The sequence below is a fragment of the Haliotis asinina genome, chromosome 5 (assembly GCF_037392515.1).
Source record: "Haliotis asinina isolate JCU_RB_2024 chromosome 5, JCU_Hal_asi_v2, whole genome shotgun sequence".
Classification (NCBI taxonomy): Eukaryota; Metazoa; Mollusca; class Gastropoda; order Lepetellida; family Haliotidae; genus Haliotis; species Haliotis asinina.
This window is the reverse complement of record NC_090284.1, coordinates 25248051-25265187: the sequence shown is the minus strand read 5'-3', so window position 1 is coordinate 25265187 and position 17137 is coordinate 25248051. Positions and strand designations below refer to the sequence as shown.

The 17137-nt window shown below is 39.6% G+C and overlaps 1 protein-coding gene across 5 annotated transcripts in view; it reads right to left on the bottom strand.

Annotated features, from left to right (window-relative positions):
• The window catches only part of LOC137283267 (uncharacterized), a 133756-nt gene that overhangs the window by 61132 nt on the left and 55487 nt on the right, over window positions 1-17137 (bottom strand). For all 5 annotated transcript variants that reach the window (XM_067814695.1, XM_067814700.1, XM_067814698.1 and 2 more), the window contains 18 exons: window positions 16456-16691; window positions 15799-15941; window positions 15171-15298; window positions 14351-14548; window positions 13575-13801; window positions 12657-12844; window positions 11835-11971; window positions 11234-11440; window positions 10046-10278; window positions 7699-7835; window positions 6312-6430; window positions 5658-5849; window positions 3837-4030; window positions 3212-3348; window positions 2887-3005; window positions 2172-2378; window positions 1357-1550; window positions 5-866 (listed from right to left, as the gene is read on the bottom strand). In XM_067814695.1, coding sequence (XP_067670796.1) covers window positions 5-866; window positions 1357-1550; window positions 2172-2378; window positions 2887-3005; window positions 3212-3348; window positions 3837-4030; window positions 5658-5849; window positions 6312-6430; window positions 7699-7835; window positions 10046-10278; window positions 11234-11440; window positions 11835-11971; window positions 12657-12844; window positions 13575-13801; window positions 14351-14548; window positions 15171-15298; window positions 15799-15941; window positions 16456-16691 — 3858 coding nt within the window. The remainder of the gene's footprint in view (window positions 1-4; window positions 867-1356; window positions 1551-2171; window positions 2379-2886; window positions 3006-3211; window positions 3349-3836; window positions 4031-5657; window positions 5850-6311; window positions 6431-7698; window positions 7836-10045; window positions 10279-11233; window positions 11441-11834; window positions 11972-12656; window positions 12845-13574; window positions 13802-14350; window positions 14549-15170; window positions 15299-15798; window positions 15942-16455; window positions 16692-17137) is intronic.

The following is a 17137-nucleotide window of genomic DNA, read 5'->3' as shown; positions in this document are numbered from 1 at the left end:
TCACCTGGGAATTCTTCAGCTGTAATGAGACCAAAGCAGTGATGGGATCGGGCTTCAGATGGAGCATAGCATTAACCAAACCAGTGAAGGTCGGACTTCCACTGAACAGTGACCCAAGGTCAAGTGTCATGCCATTTACTGACATCTTCTGGAAGAGGTCATTAAGGAAGTTGAGAACAAGTGATGCCCCATTCATGTATCCCTCCAGATCCTGGAACTCAGAAGTGTTCCCAAACACTCGTGCTAGAGCATTGTAGACAGTGATCATATTCCACAGGTTGGTCTGATTGTACTCCCTCTCGAGAAAATTCAGGGTATCAGAAACATTGAAGGATGGCGGGTTCTGTATGAGATTGTTTATGTTTTGAGAAAGTTGTTCTGACTGTGCCATGATGCCTTTCCAGTCTGGAACCACTGACATGTTGTTTAATCCTGCTATGACTCTCTCAAGGTCAAGGTTCCTGACAAGGTTTGCAACCATGCTGGACGTATTTAGGTTGCAGATGGCTTCTGTTAAGGCAGAGATGTCAAACGTCGATGGCAGGTATAGAATATCTCTCCAAACAAGTGGCGAGGTACAGACATTAGTAGGTGTGGGATCGATTAGTGCCCGAGTAAAAAGTTCTGTGTTTTTCACTGGTGCTCTCATTAGTGTCTCAAGCATGTCACCTTTCAATCCGATGGCTGTTATCACATCACGGAGGATGGGGACCTGATTAAACATGGAGGTGATAGTCAAACTCTTGTTTTGGAGACCCATTAAGTTCTCATTGAGCAGTCTCATCACAGCCTCCAACACTATACCGTACTGGCGGAATGGTTCTTGCATTAATAGTGGGCCCATCCTGGTCAGCAGGTTCTCAATCCTGAGAAAACAATCATTAGTGTCATATGCTTGTTTGCTAGATAAAAACTATTAATCACTTGAGTGAGTGAGCTACATTTTTATTATTTATTTTAGCAATATTGTAGCAATATCATGGTGGGGATAAATGACTTGAATGACTGCAATATTAAATACTCGCTCATTCAGTCACTCAGTCACTCATCCATGCACTCACTCACTTCAATGAAGTGACTGATAACACCAGAAGTTGCCAGTAGCACATGCAGAGGTCTGCAGTGTTAAACATCATCACAACTACATTCTCATTTTAACAAAGCCATGTTAGCACATATTTCAGCCATATTGTCACTCCTGTCAAAAATCAGTCATGATGACTAAGGACAGCATATGAACCTATGTTTGTCTTAGTGAGTATATTCCGTCTTTGTCTTAAACAGAAAACTGTATGATCTGGATAATGTGACAATTTTTCAGAAGGTCATGTGGTCTGAGTTGTCTGTGCTACTTACTCAGCTTGTATGGCTGCTGGATCTTGTCTAGCCATTGAATACTGCTCCAGCATGTTCAGCCAGTAGGTTTCATTCTCCCAGACAGGTGGCAAGATGACTCTCGGTGGCATCTGAACCCACTTAGTCACCAGTTCAAGCACACGCTGAAACTTGTCTCCAACTTCCAACCAGTCTACTTGTTCTGTCCCATTCACCTGCAACAACATAACAGTTATAAAGTCAAATACATTCCTACATAATAATCATTAGGGCTGCAACAATTCATCCAGACCTAAATTCAATTTGATGTTCAATATTTGACCCTGGATTCAATTATTTTGGATATGATTCTTCATGCAAGTAAAACCATCAGATTTCATTGAACACCCAGAGTCGATATTTTTATGCCCAGGTTTCTAAGTACTTATGTGTGTGGCAGAAATATGTCAATGCCCAGATAGTCTCTCCCCTTTGGAATGTGGAATGATCAATCCATAAACGATAAAACTCTAAAAGAAAATTGAAAAGGAACCTAACTGGATTGCCAAGAATGACATCTCTTCATATTTTATGCAAAATATGTATACTGAATGGCAAAAGAAATGCAAATTTAAAAAGAATAAAATCTCATAAATGTAAGTGTTCATGTTTGTCTTCTCTTTAACAACTTGACAAAAAACAGTTGTTTTTCTTTTGCTGTTTAGTATATATCTCACCACAAGAACTCCTGACAAAAAATGTGGAACTAGTGTATTTTGTGCACATCACAGAAAAGAGAGTTGAAAAAGCAAAAATAAAAAAGTAACATATGGCACTACACTATAAGATAAACACACCACTCTCTCAATTCTTGGTATATCAAAGGCTGCATAGATCTCGGGTTCCAGCTGTGTGATATTTATAGCACAGAAACCTCTCTGGAGTGCCGAGACATCAAAGGTGACACCAGGGGGCACTAGCAGGTACTGGGAGATGTCGGCACCAGGCCAGCACAGCGTCATGAAAACCTCGGTCACATTTGTCATTGTAAACAAAGGTGTCATCTGAAATGTAATGATAACATTAAGTGCTTAAAGTTGCCTTAGAGACTTTATCTCATACTATACACCTGAATACAGACCATGATATACGCTGATATTCTAAGTTGGAAAAAAAAGAAAGAATTAAATTCAAGTTCCAAGTGTTATTGGGCTTGTCATTCGATACTGAGGGTGATGGATTGGCAGGATTTATCTTGAGACTGAGACATATTTTGGGTTATGTTCAACATGAACTGCCAGATTCTCAAGTTCACCTCCTCGACAGTCAGGTTGAAATTTAGACACGTTACTGTACATGAAGATATTTGGTAGACAAGTAGGATATTGTCAGGGCTGGCAAGTCTAACCAGCCCTGTAGTCTGGCTGAAAATTTTGACAGTGTCATACCCTCTTAACACTAACATCAAGACTGACCAATCCTAAGAGATACTGCTCAGGCAAGATGTTGAGGACCTGTCCTAGAATCACCAATGGTGTATACAAGTATTGTTGAGGAGGTGATGTAGCTCACCTTCTGTGAGTTGAGGGACTCCATGAGGACAACCAACACCCCAGGTTCCTGCAGCAACTCTATTATGGCCTGAAGCTGTGGAGATTGGGGGAAGATATCTTGGGGAGCAAATGAGGTGGCTGAAAAGAAGATCAGGATCTGATAAGTTCCACAGAAGATTTTACCTAAGATCAACTTTAAGTGATGTCCCTTTTCAGACTAGACATGTTAAGCCATTGCTCAAAATATTTTTCTAAAAATTCTTTGTCCGTAATCCTCAGGAAATGACCCAAAATGTGCCCTAAATGTGAGCATCTTCTGTCAGAAAGACCATCTTAGAACCTACCATTCTCCAGGATAAGCACTCGATCCAATATTGTCTCCACGACAATCATGACAATTTCCATTGGTTTCAGCTGACTTCGGAGACCAGGAACACTGGTGACTATGTTTTGTGCAAGCAGGAAAATAGACTTTGGAGACCTGCAGTAATAAAGGATCAAAGATTAACTTATCTCATAAAGAAGTCTATACATAAGGGCAGAAGAATTTTATTTCTTGTTTTACGGACCTGTATTTTTTCAACAAAAAAACCAAATTCCATCCTCTAAATATAAAATCATGTCTTTATTGTGCAAAAATGTAAACTTAAAGAAAAAAAAAATTTATGTTTGTGTTTTTGCCACACATACACATCATAAATTGCCAAAAGTAAAATAATATGAGCATTTTGAAGGAATATTACTTTGATTGTTGATTGTATATTTTTTCCTCCTGCGTTTAGGTTTCCTGAGGAGAAAAGTCTGTAGAACAAGAAATAAAACAGGTCTGATCTACAGAAAAGTGAGTGAGCAAGCACTAGAACTGCCTGCAGTCAGCTGAGCCTTTGAGAAAGGAGTGTATTAAACGGAGATTATTTTCATACATAAGTGAAGTCAGTCTGGGAATTCTGTGTAAGAATGTGTTCTTACATGTTGGCAGATGACTGGTTCAGGTATCCACTCATCCTTTGGATCACAGCTGTCCAAATGGCCTCATCAAACACTGGCGGCAGAACCTGGAGCATCCCATTGGTTGTGTTGACGTTGGTCAGTGCCTGAACAATCTGCATCATTGTCACACGCAGAGCAGTGACATTCACAGGTTCAGTCATGTTGCCAGACATCTGTAACGCATGAACACAGTTTCTTTGAGTGTCATTTAAAAGCTGGTATGAGGATCTGGATTTCATGGATATTGCACTGGATGTGTACATGAAGACAATGTCTGTATCTTACACATGTGTACACACTGTCCTCTTAAAACTGAGCACTATGACTGCATCTAGGCACAGGCAAACTGTATTGCAAATAGGGTTGCTCAAGAGAGAGAAAACAAGTAGTCTTTGTGTATGTGAATGAAGCGAACAAAGTTGACAATGTACTTTCCTCGCTTTGGTTCAAAAAACATATTTTTCTTGTCAAAATATAACATTGCCACCATCAAAGGTGCACAGCCATTTTTTCACTGGGTTGTGCTCTTAGATTTCCAATCTCATGTTTAATAATTACCCATGTGAAAGTTTTTTTCAACATTTTAAGCAACACTCATGGGTATATCAGATCATTCTTCACCTCCATTCCCACTGAAAATTTTTCGAACTGAAGCGAGGGAATATTTGTTGTCAATCTTTGCTCACTTCGCTCACATTATAAGAAGATTGGTCCTTTCCTCTCAGATGCACAACCCTGTTTGCACCACATTTTGCCTATGAACTAGGTAACATGTACTGGGAGCACCTTATCTCAAACTTGTGCACACACTCCAATATTAACACTGACTGAATGCTGTTATGACAAGGAGTGATCTTCAGTATTCCAGTATGTAACGACCCAAGTCCAGTTTCCAAATACATGTCCTAGATGAGACTATGAGTAACACAAACAGCAGCATGACAAACAATAATCAGTGTCACACACTGTAACTGAACAGTTATTGACCATTTAAGGTCAAGGCTGAGGTCAGCGGCTGGTCAAATAATTAACATTATTGTTGAATCAGTTGTGACAGACCTGAGGCATTATAGAAGCTTCAGATGGTCTGTTTCTTAAAGGACAACACATTCTGCCATTTTTCAATAACTTCCCCTGAGAAGTCTTACCAAAATTATGTTACTAGTTTTATTTAAGTTAGATTAATGCAGGACCCCAAACAACATCATATTAATACTGTGAAGAAAGCCTACAGCACTATCAAGTCTAGATGTCTTCAGTTTCAGGCTGCTAAATATAAAGATATTGTCTGGGCTCCTTATTTTGACATCATATGGTGTCTGTCTGTAAATAACAGTATCAGGACCAGACAATCCACTGATCAATAGCATGAGCACCAATCGATATGATGACAAAACCAAGTCAGTGGTCTTGACCACCGAATCCTGTTAGTCACCTCATACGACAAGCATGGGCTGTCTGAGGCAGATCTTAACCCAGATCTTCAGTAAGTCATAAAATATAGAAGCTATAACTATCAATAGGTTTCGAAAAGTGTAGAAGTGATAACCCAATAACAAAGTGTAGGATTTACAACCATTGTATGTCAGTGAATGAGTGTCATTTTAGCAATATTCACACCTGGACACCAGAAATAGGTTTCACACATTGTGCCCATGTAGGGAATTGAACGCAGGTCTTTGGCATGATGAGCAAACACCATAAGCACTATGCCACCCCTCCGCCCCATATGTTGGTGAAAAATTATTGGGGTTAAACCATCACATCAGTTCCAGCTGTCAGAGAGCTTATAGCACCTACCAGAGCTGTCAATGCATCACTCCCAGAATACCGCTGGGATTCCTCCATGAGACCTGTGATGTTGATGGAACACATGGTCCTTAAGAATGGTGTCATGCTGAATGACAGCGCTGGAGGAACGGTGAACAGAGTCGAAGGGTCTGTTCCACAGAACGTCTCCAGTGACTGCATGGCTGCACTCCACCGAGCAGTCTGAAACAGAGGTTATCAGTCAGGCAGTTTGAGGGAGTGAGTTTAGTTTTATGCTGCACACAGCAATATTCCAGCTATATGGCAATGATCTGTAAATAATCAAGTCTGGACCAGACAATCCAGTGACAAACAGAATGAACATCAATCTACACAATTGGGAACAGATGACATGTGTTAACCAAGTCAGCAAGTCTAAGCCCACATTCCTGTTAGTTGCTTCATACAACAAGCATAGATTACTGAAAGCCAATATTCTAGCCCGGAACTTCACAGATCAGCAGTTTATTGTCATATCCTTCGTGTTCCTACAGCATGTTGATTATTGCATTGTTAAGACTGTACATAACTGATTTCAATACAAAATGGTTAAATCTTTTGTAGTAATAAATTTAATGAGGCAGCAGAGACCACATTTCCTCTTGGAGGGGGAAGTTATGACCCGAAAGTGTGACTACAACTGACCTTCTCAGGTGTGAACAGGTTGGTATACAGTGTCACCTCCAGGACAAATGGCAAATCATTCATGAGCCGTAAGATCTTCAGCATGTTCGGGAAATCTTGCAAAGTCTCATTCAGAGGTTCTGTCAAAATTGCAAAAGAAAATAAGACATTTGTCAGTTGAAGATGCACAGTAGCATATTATACGGGGTTATCAGTTTGTAGAAACCACACATCACTGAGTATAGGTTTTCTCCACTTTTATATTCCCACAACACTGTGGTGGGGGACACCAGAAATAGGCTTCACACATTGTACCCATCTGGACAATCAAAGCCAGGCTTTCAGCATGATGAGCGAATGCTGTGACAGCCACGCTAGTCACACATTAATTAGTGGAGCAAGTTATAAGTTATACTGCCATTTTGTATGTATGACTATTATCAAACTACAACTGATTATTGTATAACTAAGGGTTAAGTAGGTCCCTTGCAATGCAGCTGAATAGACAGGAGATAAAGCGTGTACCAAGACTGATGGACTGAGTCATGGTGCTCCTGCAGCAAAGAATGTTAACTCATATTGACAACATTTTTAGCTCATTTAACTTCCAGAATACTAAGATTCAGGACGACAATTAGATCCACACTTCAGGAACACAATTCAGTGCCACACTTAGGGTTCACAGTTCAGAACAACATCTCAGGATCACAAATAAAGTCCACAATTCAGGTACACAATTCAGGTGAACAGTTTTGGACCACAATTTGGGTCCACAATTCAGGACCTCAATTCAGGTCTACAATTTAGATCCACAGTTAATGTCAACAATTCATGACCACAATTCAGTTCCACAATTAAGGTCAATATTCCAGGTCAACATTTCAGGTCCACAATTCAGGACCTCAATTCAGGTCTACAATTTAGATCCACAGTTAATGTCAACAATTCATGACCACAATTCAGTTCCACAATTAAGGTCAATATTCCAGGTCAACATTTCAGGTCCACAATTCAGGACCTCAATTCAGGTCTACAATTTAGATCCACAGTTAATGTCAACAATTCATGACCACAATTCAGTTCCACAATTAAGGTCAATATTCCAGGTCAACATTTCAGGTCCACAATTCAGGACCTCAATTCAGGTCTACAATTTAGATCCACAGTTAATGTCAACAATTCATGACCACAATTCAGTTCCACAATTAAGGTCTACATTTCAGGTCAACATTTCAGGTCCACAATTCAGGACCTCAATTCAGGTCCACATTTTTAACACTCTGTTCTACTTTTTGTGCTGCAAACTATCAATTCAAATTAACTCTAGAAAACATGACCTTCACAAGTAATGACCTTTACAAAAGAAAATTGTCAAACTATATGTCCTTAAAGAGCAAACACATAGTACCTGAATTCCTCTGTATCTGACGGAGCACACCTTCACCGATGACTTCCATGTACTTCATTGCAACCATGGCTTCGGGAATATCAGCAAGACTGGCGAATACCATCTCAAACATTCGTGTCTGAGTCTCTGCCACATATCTGAAATCATTGATGATAAATTTCTCACACAGGAAAAGTATTTACATAACGATGAATAATATGCCAGATATGATCCCATAAAAGACTGACTCAGTGAGTATGGTTTTATGCCACTTTTAGCAATATTCCAGTTATATCATGACTGTCAAAATGACACCAGAAATGGGCTCAACACATTGCACCCATGTGGGTAACTGAACCCATGTCATGTGAGGTTCGAACAAGCAAACACCTTAACTACAGCACTACCCCACTTACTCATTCTATTAAAGAATGATCACAGAAAGGAATGAAGTGCTGGTGTGACCCATCCTATGTCATCTAGGGTTTTATATGCACAATTGATTGAGATACTATTCCTATAACATGAGTATCTTTGGTATCCATGGCATCTTTGTTGTAAGTCTTGATCTAGCATAAGACATCCAGTCAAAAAATCCACTGTCCTTTCATGATTAAAACAATATGTTTAAAGTCATTGCAGTTATCTGGTCTGATTATACTGGTCCAGAACTAACTAGTTTTACCGTGCTAGCTCACTGAGATACCCTCCCACTATTTACCATTGATACAATTGCTACAAACTCTGGAGCAAAAAGGCAGGACAACAGGGCAACAAACACTAAAAATATTTTTTGTGATACTTTGGTAAAATTATCAAAAGATGCCAACAGTACTTTGTCATACGATAATGTGCACATTTTGCATTAGGTCACACTGTATTGATGTAACTACGCCATTCTTGTCTGTTCCCTTGTACCCTTGGTAACTGATTATGCACGATGCAGTTGTCATCAACTCTTTAAGTCTCCCATTGTAAACTACTGCATAGCTCCTTGTGTCCTGCTTTGCAGTTAATTCACATGGCTAACATTACTGGTGGAAACATTATGTTTAACTTTTTCGACTGATAAATGAGTCAGAAAACCCGACATGGTAGTGTTCACTGATTAATCCTGTGTCCACAATGTCAGAATTCATGAAAGGTTGCTTCATCTGAAAGTCAACCTCATCTGGATTTACAGTTAAAACCTTACATTGGTGTTAGAGCAATTCTCATTTCCCAGTGTGGTTTATGATAATCACAGACATAACTTAAATGATATAGAGAACATATCTGACCCAAATGTATCTGTCTTTTAACTTGTTATCATTTGTATTCACAGATCTTAACTAAAGTGGGGACAGACATATCACTGGAAGAGGCTACCTGTTAGTCCTAAACAAGGATCGTGAATTTAGGTCACTGACACCATTCTCTTTCTGTTTGTTTTCTGCCTTCAAGCATGCTTGTACTTTAACTATAATAGTGTGCTTTATTACACTAAACATGGGGGTAGAGTGAACTGTATTTCTTAACTAACATCATTGATGATAACAGCTAGATTACCAGAATGAAACTAGTGACCAGGATCCACATGCTAAGTGATCCTAGCACCAAGGTGATCACAATTCTCATACTTCAACATAGGTTTACTGTTTGCAAGCAGTACCAGTGCCCTGTTGATCAAATTAGCAACTACTGTTGTTAAGATAGTCAGGAATCCTATAATCTAACATCAACATCAGACAGTGGTAGTGTTACCATTGCTTTGTGAGCCCCAGAGTCCTGATCCACAAAATGTTCAATGTCACAATCTATCATAACTGTAAAGATTGTCATAGGCATACAAGGAGTGTAGAGCTACGAACACTTTGTTGAATGGGCCAGAAGCTGTCAACAAAACCTTACATGCCTTTAACAACTTTGGACAGTGGTAGTTTTATGATTGCTCTGTGAGACCCACAATCCTGGGCTGGGCCCACGTGCACAAAGCAATCTTAGCATTATCTTACTACTGTCTTAAGCCTCTGTTCGACAAAGGGATTTTCTAAGCTCTCTTTCTGTATTAAGACCATCGTACATCGTACATGTCATACAATTACACCAACTTATGACTATCTCAGCTCTAAGAGAGTTGTGAAAATCTAGGCCCTGATTCAAAATGTGTTTTTAATGTTACAATCTATCGTAACTGCATAAACTGTCATAGGCTTACAATGATGTAGAACTACGAACACTTTACAAGATGGGGTCCATATGCAGAACCTTACATCACTTCTGTTGTTATTGATTGCTGTGATTATGCAGATTTGTAGAACCTTCAAATCCAAATGAGTCAAGAACAGTGTCCAGTTAAAAATAAAGTAATGCATTACAGCTTACTTACCCAGGGTCCTGGAACCTGCTCAGTAGAGCATTCATGTCCTGAAGGAAGGTCTCCCCAAGTTCAGTGTAGATGGTAGCATTCATCCAGTTGTTGTTTGTGTAGAACACAATGTTTGGTGGGTTCATGATGGTGCTGTTGAGCAGACTCTGGTATGTTACTTGGTCATTGATGAGTGTGGACATATTGACACGGAGCTGCTCGACTGGTATTGTGTTTTGTGATATCCCAATCATCTGAAGCAAATACATATTATATGTAACATATTTAAGAACTGACTTCAATATTTCTTTGCATGTATGGTGGTATCAATATAAAACTCAGACAGTATATTTCATCATTTTTGAGAAAGTGTTACAACTGAACACCACACTGGCATAATTTTCTGCCATATTCTGTCAATATTTCATCATTAACACAAGGAGGAAGCACATTGTGACTTGTGACCAAACAACACAATATGAATGAAATGGTAGATTCATTTCAAAACTTAGACTCTGTCTTGTGTGTGTGACAAAGTTTAGTTTTACGTTGCTTTATGATTAATCCAGCCAAATCACACAGGTGACCCCAGAAATGGGCTTATTGTGCCCATGTGGGGAATTGAACACGGGTCAGCATGGCAAACAGACGCTTTGACTCCTAGGCTACCCAACTACCCCATTGAAACAAACAAATGTTAATGATACAAACCCCCATGTTTCAGCATGACAAAGCATCACAAGACTTATCCACTTTACTGTCAGCCAATCACGAAATGTGCGTCCATCAGAGGAGAGGGACTAGATTTATCAAAACATGTATGTGTAACATAGGTTTTTAACCAATCAAAGTCTATGGCATCACTTGCAGTATATTTAAGGGAATACAGAAACAAAATTAATCTTGAGCAGTACACATCTCTTAAGTTGGTTTTCTGACAGCCATAGCTGGTGAGGTGAGGAAAAATAGCAACCCATGTACATATGTGTGGCTGCCTCCTTGTCTTGTCCTGGACGATGTGAGTTATACATAGTACCAGTCTGACAAGATTCCACATCTCTTGAAATCACTTCAGTTTGAAGTGACATGATCTTAAATGGCTTTAGTTCTTTGGCCGTGAAATGGTCATGTTCAAATTATCATCATAATGTAGAAATAATAATCATAAATTTAGGTTATAAGCAGAAGGTGGAAAATACAACAACTCACAGCATCTGCAAACTCAGCAAATCCATCCCAGTTCAGTCTGAGCTGTTCATATATCACTGTGTAGTTGATGCTGCCAGCTGAACACAGGGTTGTTTGCAGGGTGGACGGGTCAGCACGGGACTTGGACATGTCAAATACGGATGTGAACACAGTCACATTCGAACATAGTTGTCCCCAAAAGTCAGGCATGTTGAGAAACTTTGTGACCTAGAAAAGAGAATGACATTTCAATTATGTGCACAGCATAGTATAAATTTCTGTTTATGTGGATAGTGGGAACATTCAAGGGGAAGCTTTTGTAAATCCTCTTGAAGACAGGATTTCAAAAAGAATGTTCTCAAAGCACAGGAATTTTATCACTGAATAGGAATGAAACAATTCCAATTTACGTAAAACATTTGTAACAAAACTGAAACAGCAACAGGCAAATAATCCTGTGCTCAAACCATAACATGCTGACATACAACAGTAAAGACTTAGGTCTAATATTTATTTCGATAAATTTAGTTTTAATCACATGACATCTGTTTTTTAGAAAAATAAATCCAGAGATATTTAAATAGACAAGGGTTTGTTTTAGTCACACAGTAACAGTATTCACCTTCTGTGGTTCGGTGAAATAGGAGACGAGTGAGTCCAAGACAAGTTGGGTAAACTCTGGTGCCAGTTCTGTTAGCCTGGAGGATTTCTTCAACTCATCAGAACCAAGGTAGTCGTAAAAATTCACTGTCCTATGTGCTGCAAATATATTGAGTGTTAGCTTCATCTGGAATTTTGATTATCATCACCTCAAAGTTGATGATCCCAGTAGTGACCACCCATAAGCTATGCCCCAAGGGTTTAGATTTGTTATACATACGCTATACCCAGAGGTTTTAGATTTGTCATACATGTTCTCATATGTTCTTGCTAGGAAAGGCCAGTAGATTTTCTGCTTATACAAATGGTCTTGGTCAATATGAAAAAATAGAAAGCACCTGAAAAAGGATGTTCAAAGGTGTGTAAAACTTTGCAAAGAAACCTCTTACAATATTTAACAGACATTTAAAACAGATATTGCACAAAAGCACATTTTCAATCAAACACATCTTTTATAAAATTTGTATGCAAATCAGTTAGGTAGACAATGAAACACTGGACATACTGCTGACAAACACACAAACATGGTCACCCTGCTGACAAACACACAAACATGGTCACCCTGCTGACAAACACACAAACATGGTCACCCTGCTGACAAACACACAAGCATGGTCACCCTGCTGACAAACACACAAGCATGGTCACCCTGCTGACAAACACACAAACATGGTCACCCTGCTGACAAACACACAAACATGGTCACCCTGCTGACAAACACACAAGCATGGTGATACTGCTGACAAATATAGACACATAATTATTGAACAACAGAAGAACTTACTAGTCATGTATGTTAACATTTTGTTTATGAAGTTCAAGGTGTGGTGATTCATGTAGAGTTGTGCATACATGGAATTGAGAATTAGGGATTCAGCATGCCCTTGGGTAGAGTTCCAGTTTGTAGAGTTCCCCATAGTCATGCCCAGTTTTTCCAGGGATATCTGGATCATTGTAAGCAAGTCTCCCAGTCTGCCAAAAGAAGAAGTGAGACAGGAATGCTAAAATACCTGTTGAAGCAATTTTCTAGAACTTGTAGTAGGACATCCAGAATAGGCTGTACATGTTTAGAATTGGAACCAGGTTTCAGTGTGAAGACACTTTAACCAGTTAACTAACACACAATATCATATGTCAATAGTATCTAACTGATGACGAGCAGCCACACATCATTCTTTACCTTACCTCACACATAATATCATTTTTCTGATTGGCTGAGTGCTCTTCTATAACTTTCTGTGTTTTCTACACTTTGAATGTTGAACTGTGGAAATTAATTTTGTTCTTTGGTAATCTGGTAATTAATTCTTCATCTCAAATAACTGAGTCACAGATCATTTATAGAAATTACTAATGTTTTACGAATAAAAATCAATGGAAAGGAGCTAACTCTAAATTTGGTATTAGCCAATTATCTATCTCCGGTACTCTTTATTATGATCTGATACCCATTCTAAAAACAGTTCAAAATTAACATTAAGGTGTTTGTTAAGATAAATATGTTGTTCACTGGTCCCTCTGGGCCCTTGGGTTGATGTACCCTCTTTACTTGTTTATGTTCCCCTTGCCCTTTGGGCTCAGTGAACATAAACATTGATGGTACATCAACCCATGTCTCTCTCATGATCGATGAACAACCTACAGTATCAATGCCTGTAAAAAAAATGTGTCTGATTCTATGAGAGTGACAGTTCAAACCGACCTCTGCATGTCAACGTTCTGGAGAGACTGCATGGCAGCAACAAACTCTGTCCACTTCATGTCAATGGCAGAAACATTGAAGGGGGCCAAGTTGAACTCTTGTGTGAAGTTCATGGCCAATCCTCTAGATATCCAATGTAGATACTGCTCTGTGTTGACCATAAGCTCAGTCCAGTTGACCGTCACATCTGGCAGGTTGGACACATCAGGGCTTGACAGAATAGTCACCTGTTGGATTGAAATAACTTTGTAAATGATAAGAATATATGCTGCATACTGACTAGTTTATAACTGTGTTCATTAGGATTTTAACAATTTGTCCTCAAGTTCTACAGCAACAAAAAACCATTCTCTCAATCCAGTGATATTTTAGACAAGGTTTTGTTTTCGTCACACAGTAACAGTATTCATCTTCTGCGGTGAAAATCATTCTCTGGATGTAAAGCATAGTTGAAGAATTCTATTTTATGGCTTAAGAAAGAATAGATAACTTAAAAGTTAGGGAGTGAGTGTAGGTTTATGCCACTTTCTACAGTATTCCAGTAATATGACAGCAGGGGAAACCAATAATGGGTTTCACATTGTAGCCATGTGGGGAATAGAACCTGGGTTTCAGTGATGAGTGAATGCATCAACTCTCACGTCATCTCAGAAGCTACAGTATAGGCATGACAGGCTGACTTAAAAATTTAACTTCGTTAACGTGTCAATGTGTATACAGATCATGACAAGGGACACTGCATGGTTCCACAGAACTGGTTGTTCTGGACCACTAACCTGATTTATATACTCCTGCATGTTGGGATCTTGCTGTAGAATCTCCATACCAAATGCTGTCCAGTTGAAAGAGCAGGCCTGCTGTTCAAATTCAACAAGGGAGCTGTTGGAGTCAATGTCCATGAAGTCGGTCAGCCAAGACGTTGAGCAATCCGGACCAGCATAACCAGGTTGGAGGGCAAAGATCTTTCTAACCAGCTGCAAAAAGTGAGTGAGTGAGTATGGTTTTACGCTGTTTTTATCAATATTCCAGCAATATTAAGGCTGGGAACACAAGAAATGGGTTTCACACATTGTACCCATGTGTGGATTTGAACCCAGGACTTCAGCATGACAAGTGGACGCTTAACCCTTAGACTACTCCACCATTCCCCCAGCTCCAGAAATTTAAGTTTATATATAAATCTTATATGAATAAAAATTACAAGTTTGATAAGTAAACATAATGCTGTTGCTAATTGTGGCTTTATGAATGTTGAGAGAATTGTTACAGATAAGATGTTCAATACCATTATTTTGATTCATCATTTGAAATGATGCACCTTTGTGTCCATATTGTCACAATGCTCTTATTTTGGCACTATGATCTGCTCTCTGGCATCACCTGGTCTAATATTTGCACTGTTAGCTAACTGTCAGCACTCTCTGGTCCCATGTTCACAGCCTGGTCTTGCATGAACACTACTGGCACACTGAGGGTTTAATATCACCATTTCATTATGGATTAATACCAGCATAATGTGACATATATTTGAGAGTTCCAAGGAGTCTATCTGGTATTAAAGTAGCAAACACTTTACACACAACAAAGCCACCCTACCTTCTCTGGATTGATGATTGTATTCTTGAGGGCCTCAATGAAGTCTGGAGTTAATGATGCCATCTTGCTGACTAAAGCTTGGAAGCTCGCTGGGTACATCTTCAACAGGTCTGAGAAACTGTTGGTTGCTGCAGACATACATTAGTAAAGCTCTATCACAGCTGCACATGGGATGACAGTCAAAGTGTTTGTCAACTTCATGTGGCGTCAAACTGCTGGTTTGTCAACTTCGTGTGAAGGACAGTCAAACTGCTTATTTGTCAGCTTTATGTTAAGAACAGCCAAACTGCTTGTTTGTCAGCTTCATGTGGAGGCAAGGTGTTTGTCAGCTTTATGTAAAGGACAGTCAAACTGTTTGCTTGTCAGTTTCATGTGAAGGGCAGTCAAACTGGTTGCTTGTCAGTTTCATGTGGAATCAAATTGTTTGTTTGTCAGCTTCATATGCAGTCAAACTATATGTGGGAGAGCAGCCAAACTGCTTGTTTGTCAGCTTCATGTCAAACAAAAACACCAGACAGATGTGAAAGGTCTGCACTAATATTAGTAAATGACTTGTGAGTAATACTCATAAGTTTTCTCATATTAAGAACCAGATCAATAAGATTTGATCTGCTTCTTACTTACTCACCATAATAATTTGTGTAGTAATGATTTATGACTTTAATCATTGCATTGTAGCCCAGCATATTGTGTTCCAGCACCTTCCACTCATTGCTGTTCTGCATGGAAGGTTCAAGTTGGTGCAGTACAGCAAAGGAAATATCCAGGAAGCTGAAGCCAGACATTATAGAATCAGAAGACTTATGTAGACTTCACCATACAGGAATAGAGACATCATAGAATCAGTGAACTTGTGTAGTAGTGATGTTGGTGTGTCATAAATTAATCGACAAGTGAAAGTCTGGAGTAGAATAGGCCTTCAACAACCAATGCCTGCCATAAATGGCAACAATGCTTGTCGTACGAGGCGACTAACAGGATTGGGTGGTTAGGCTCACTGACTTGGTTGATACATGTCAGCGGTTCCCAAGTACGCAGATCGATGCTCATGCTGTTGATAACTGGACTGTCTGGTCCAGACTCGATTATTTACAGACCACCGCCATACAGCTGGAATATTGCTGATTGCGGCATAAAATTAAACTCACTCACTCATACATCAATCACATATCACAGAATTTCCAGAAACACTAACTTAATACCAACAACACTGCACCAACATCGCCACACTAACAACATCACATCAACATCATCACACCACTGATATCAAGTAAAGAAGCTTCACCTTGCCATATCCTTGTAGGTAAATCCTGCCATAATGTCTCCCATCACTGTAGCAACTTCCTCCATCCGGGAGAAGTTAGCCACCGTCACCAGGCTCAGTGGACCTTCTACAATTGTCAGCAGGTTGCCCTGCTGACTCAGCATCTTCACTGACTTCTCTGTGTAGTCCAAGATCTCTGACCAGTCCTTCTGTAGGTCATATGAGAGTCCAGGCTGAGGCTGAGTTGCATTCATTATCTGTAAGGAATTAGACAGTCTACAGCATTGTAAACAATATAAGTTATCACTTCGTGTCGAGGGAAATACGGGGTTTTATCAGTCCTGAGTAAGGTTGTATACAACGATGTGATCGTTTGACCTCAATGCACCGCACGTTACTAAAGGCTTGTCGATGCACGCTTTTCTCACTTCTCGCGTCGTCACCGAGGCGTAGCGGGAGGATATGACTTTCGCAGCAGGAGTATAAAAGTCGTATACTCCCGCTGGCAGATCGTGATGGATGTACATGGTATTTTATCAGAGTCACGTGGACCAATCAAAACTCGACATTCTTACATGAGGCTAGATAATGGTCAGTTGTCTCTCATGTATTGGTATGTATGACAATCCTCACAAGCCAGGGCATTGTCGACCTAATCCCACAAGCCAACAATGGGGGACTCTACGACTGGGCCTCGTTTCCC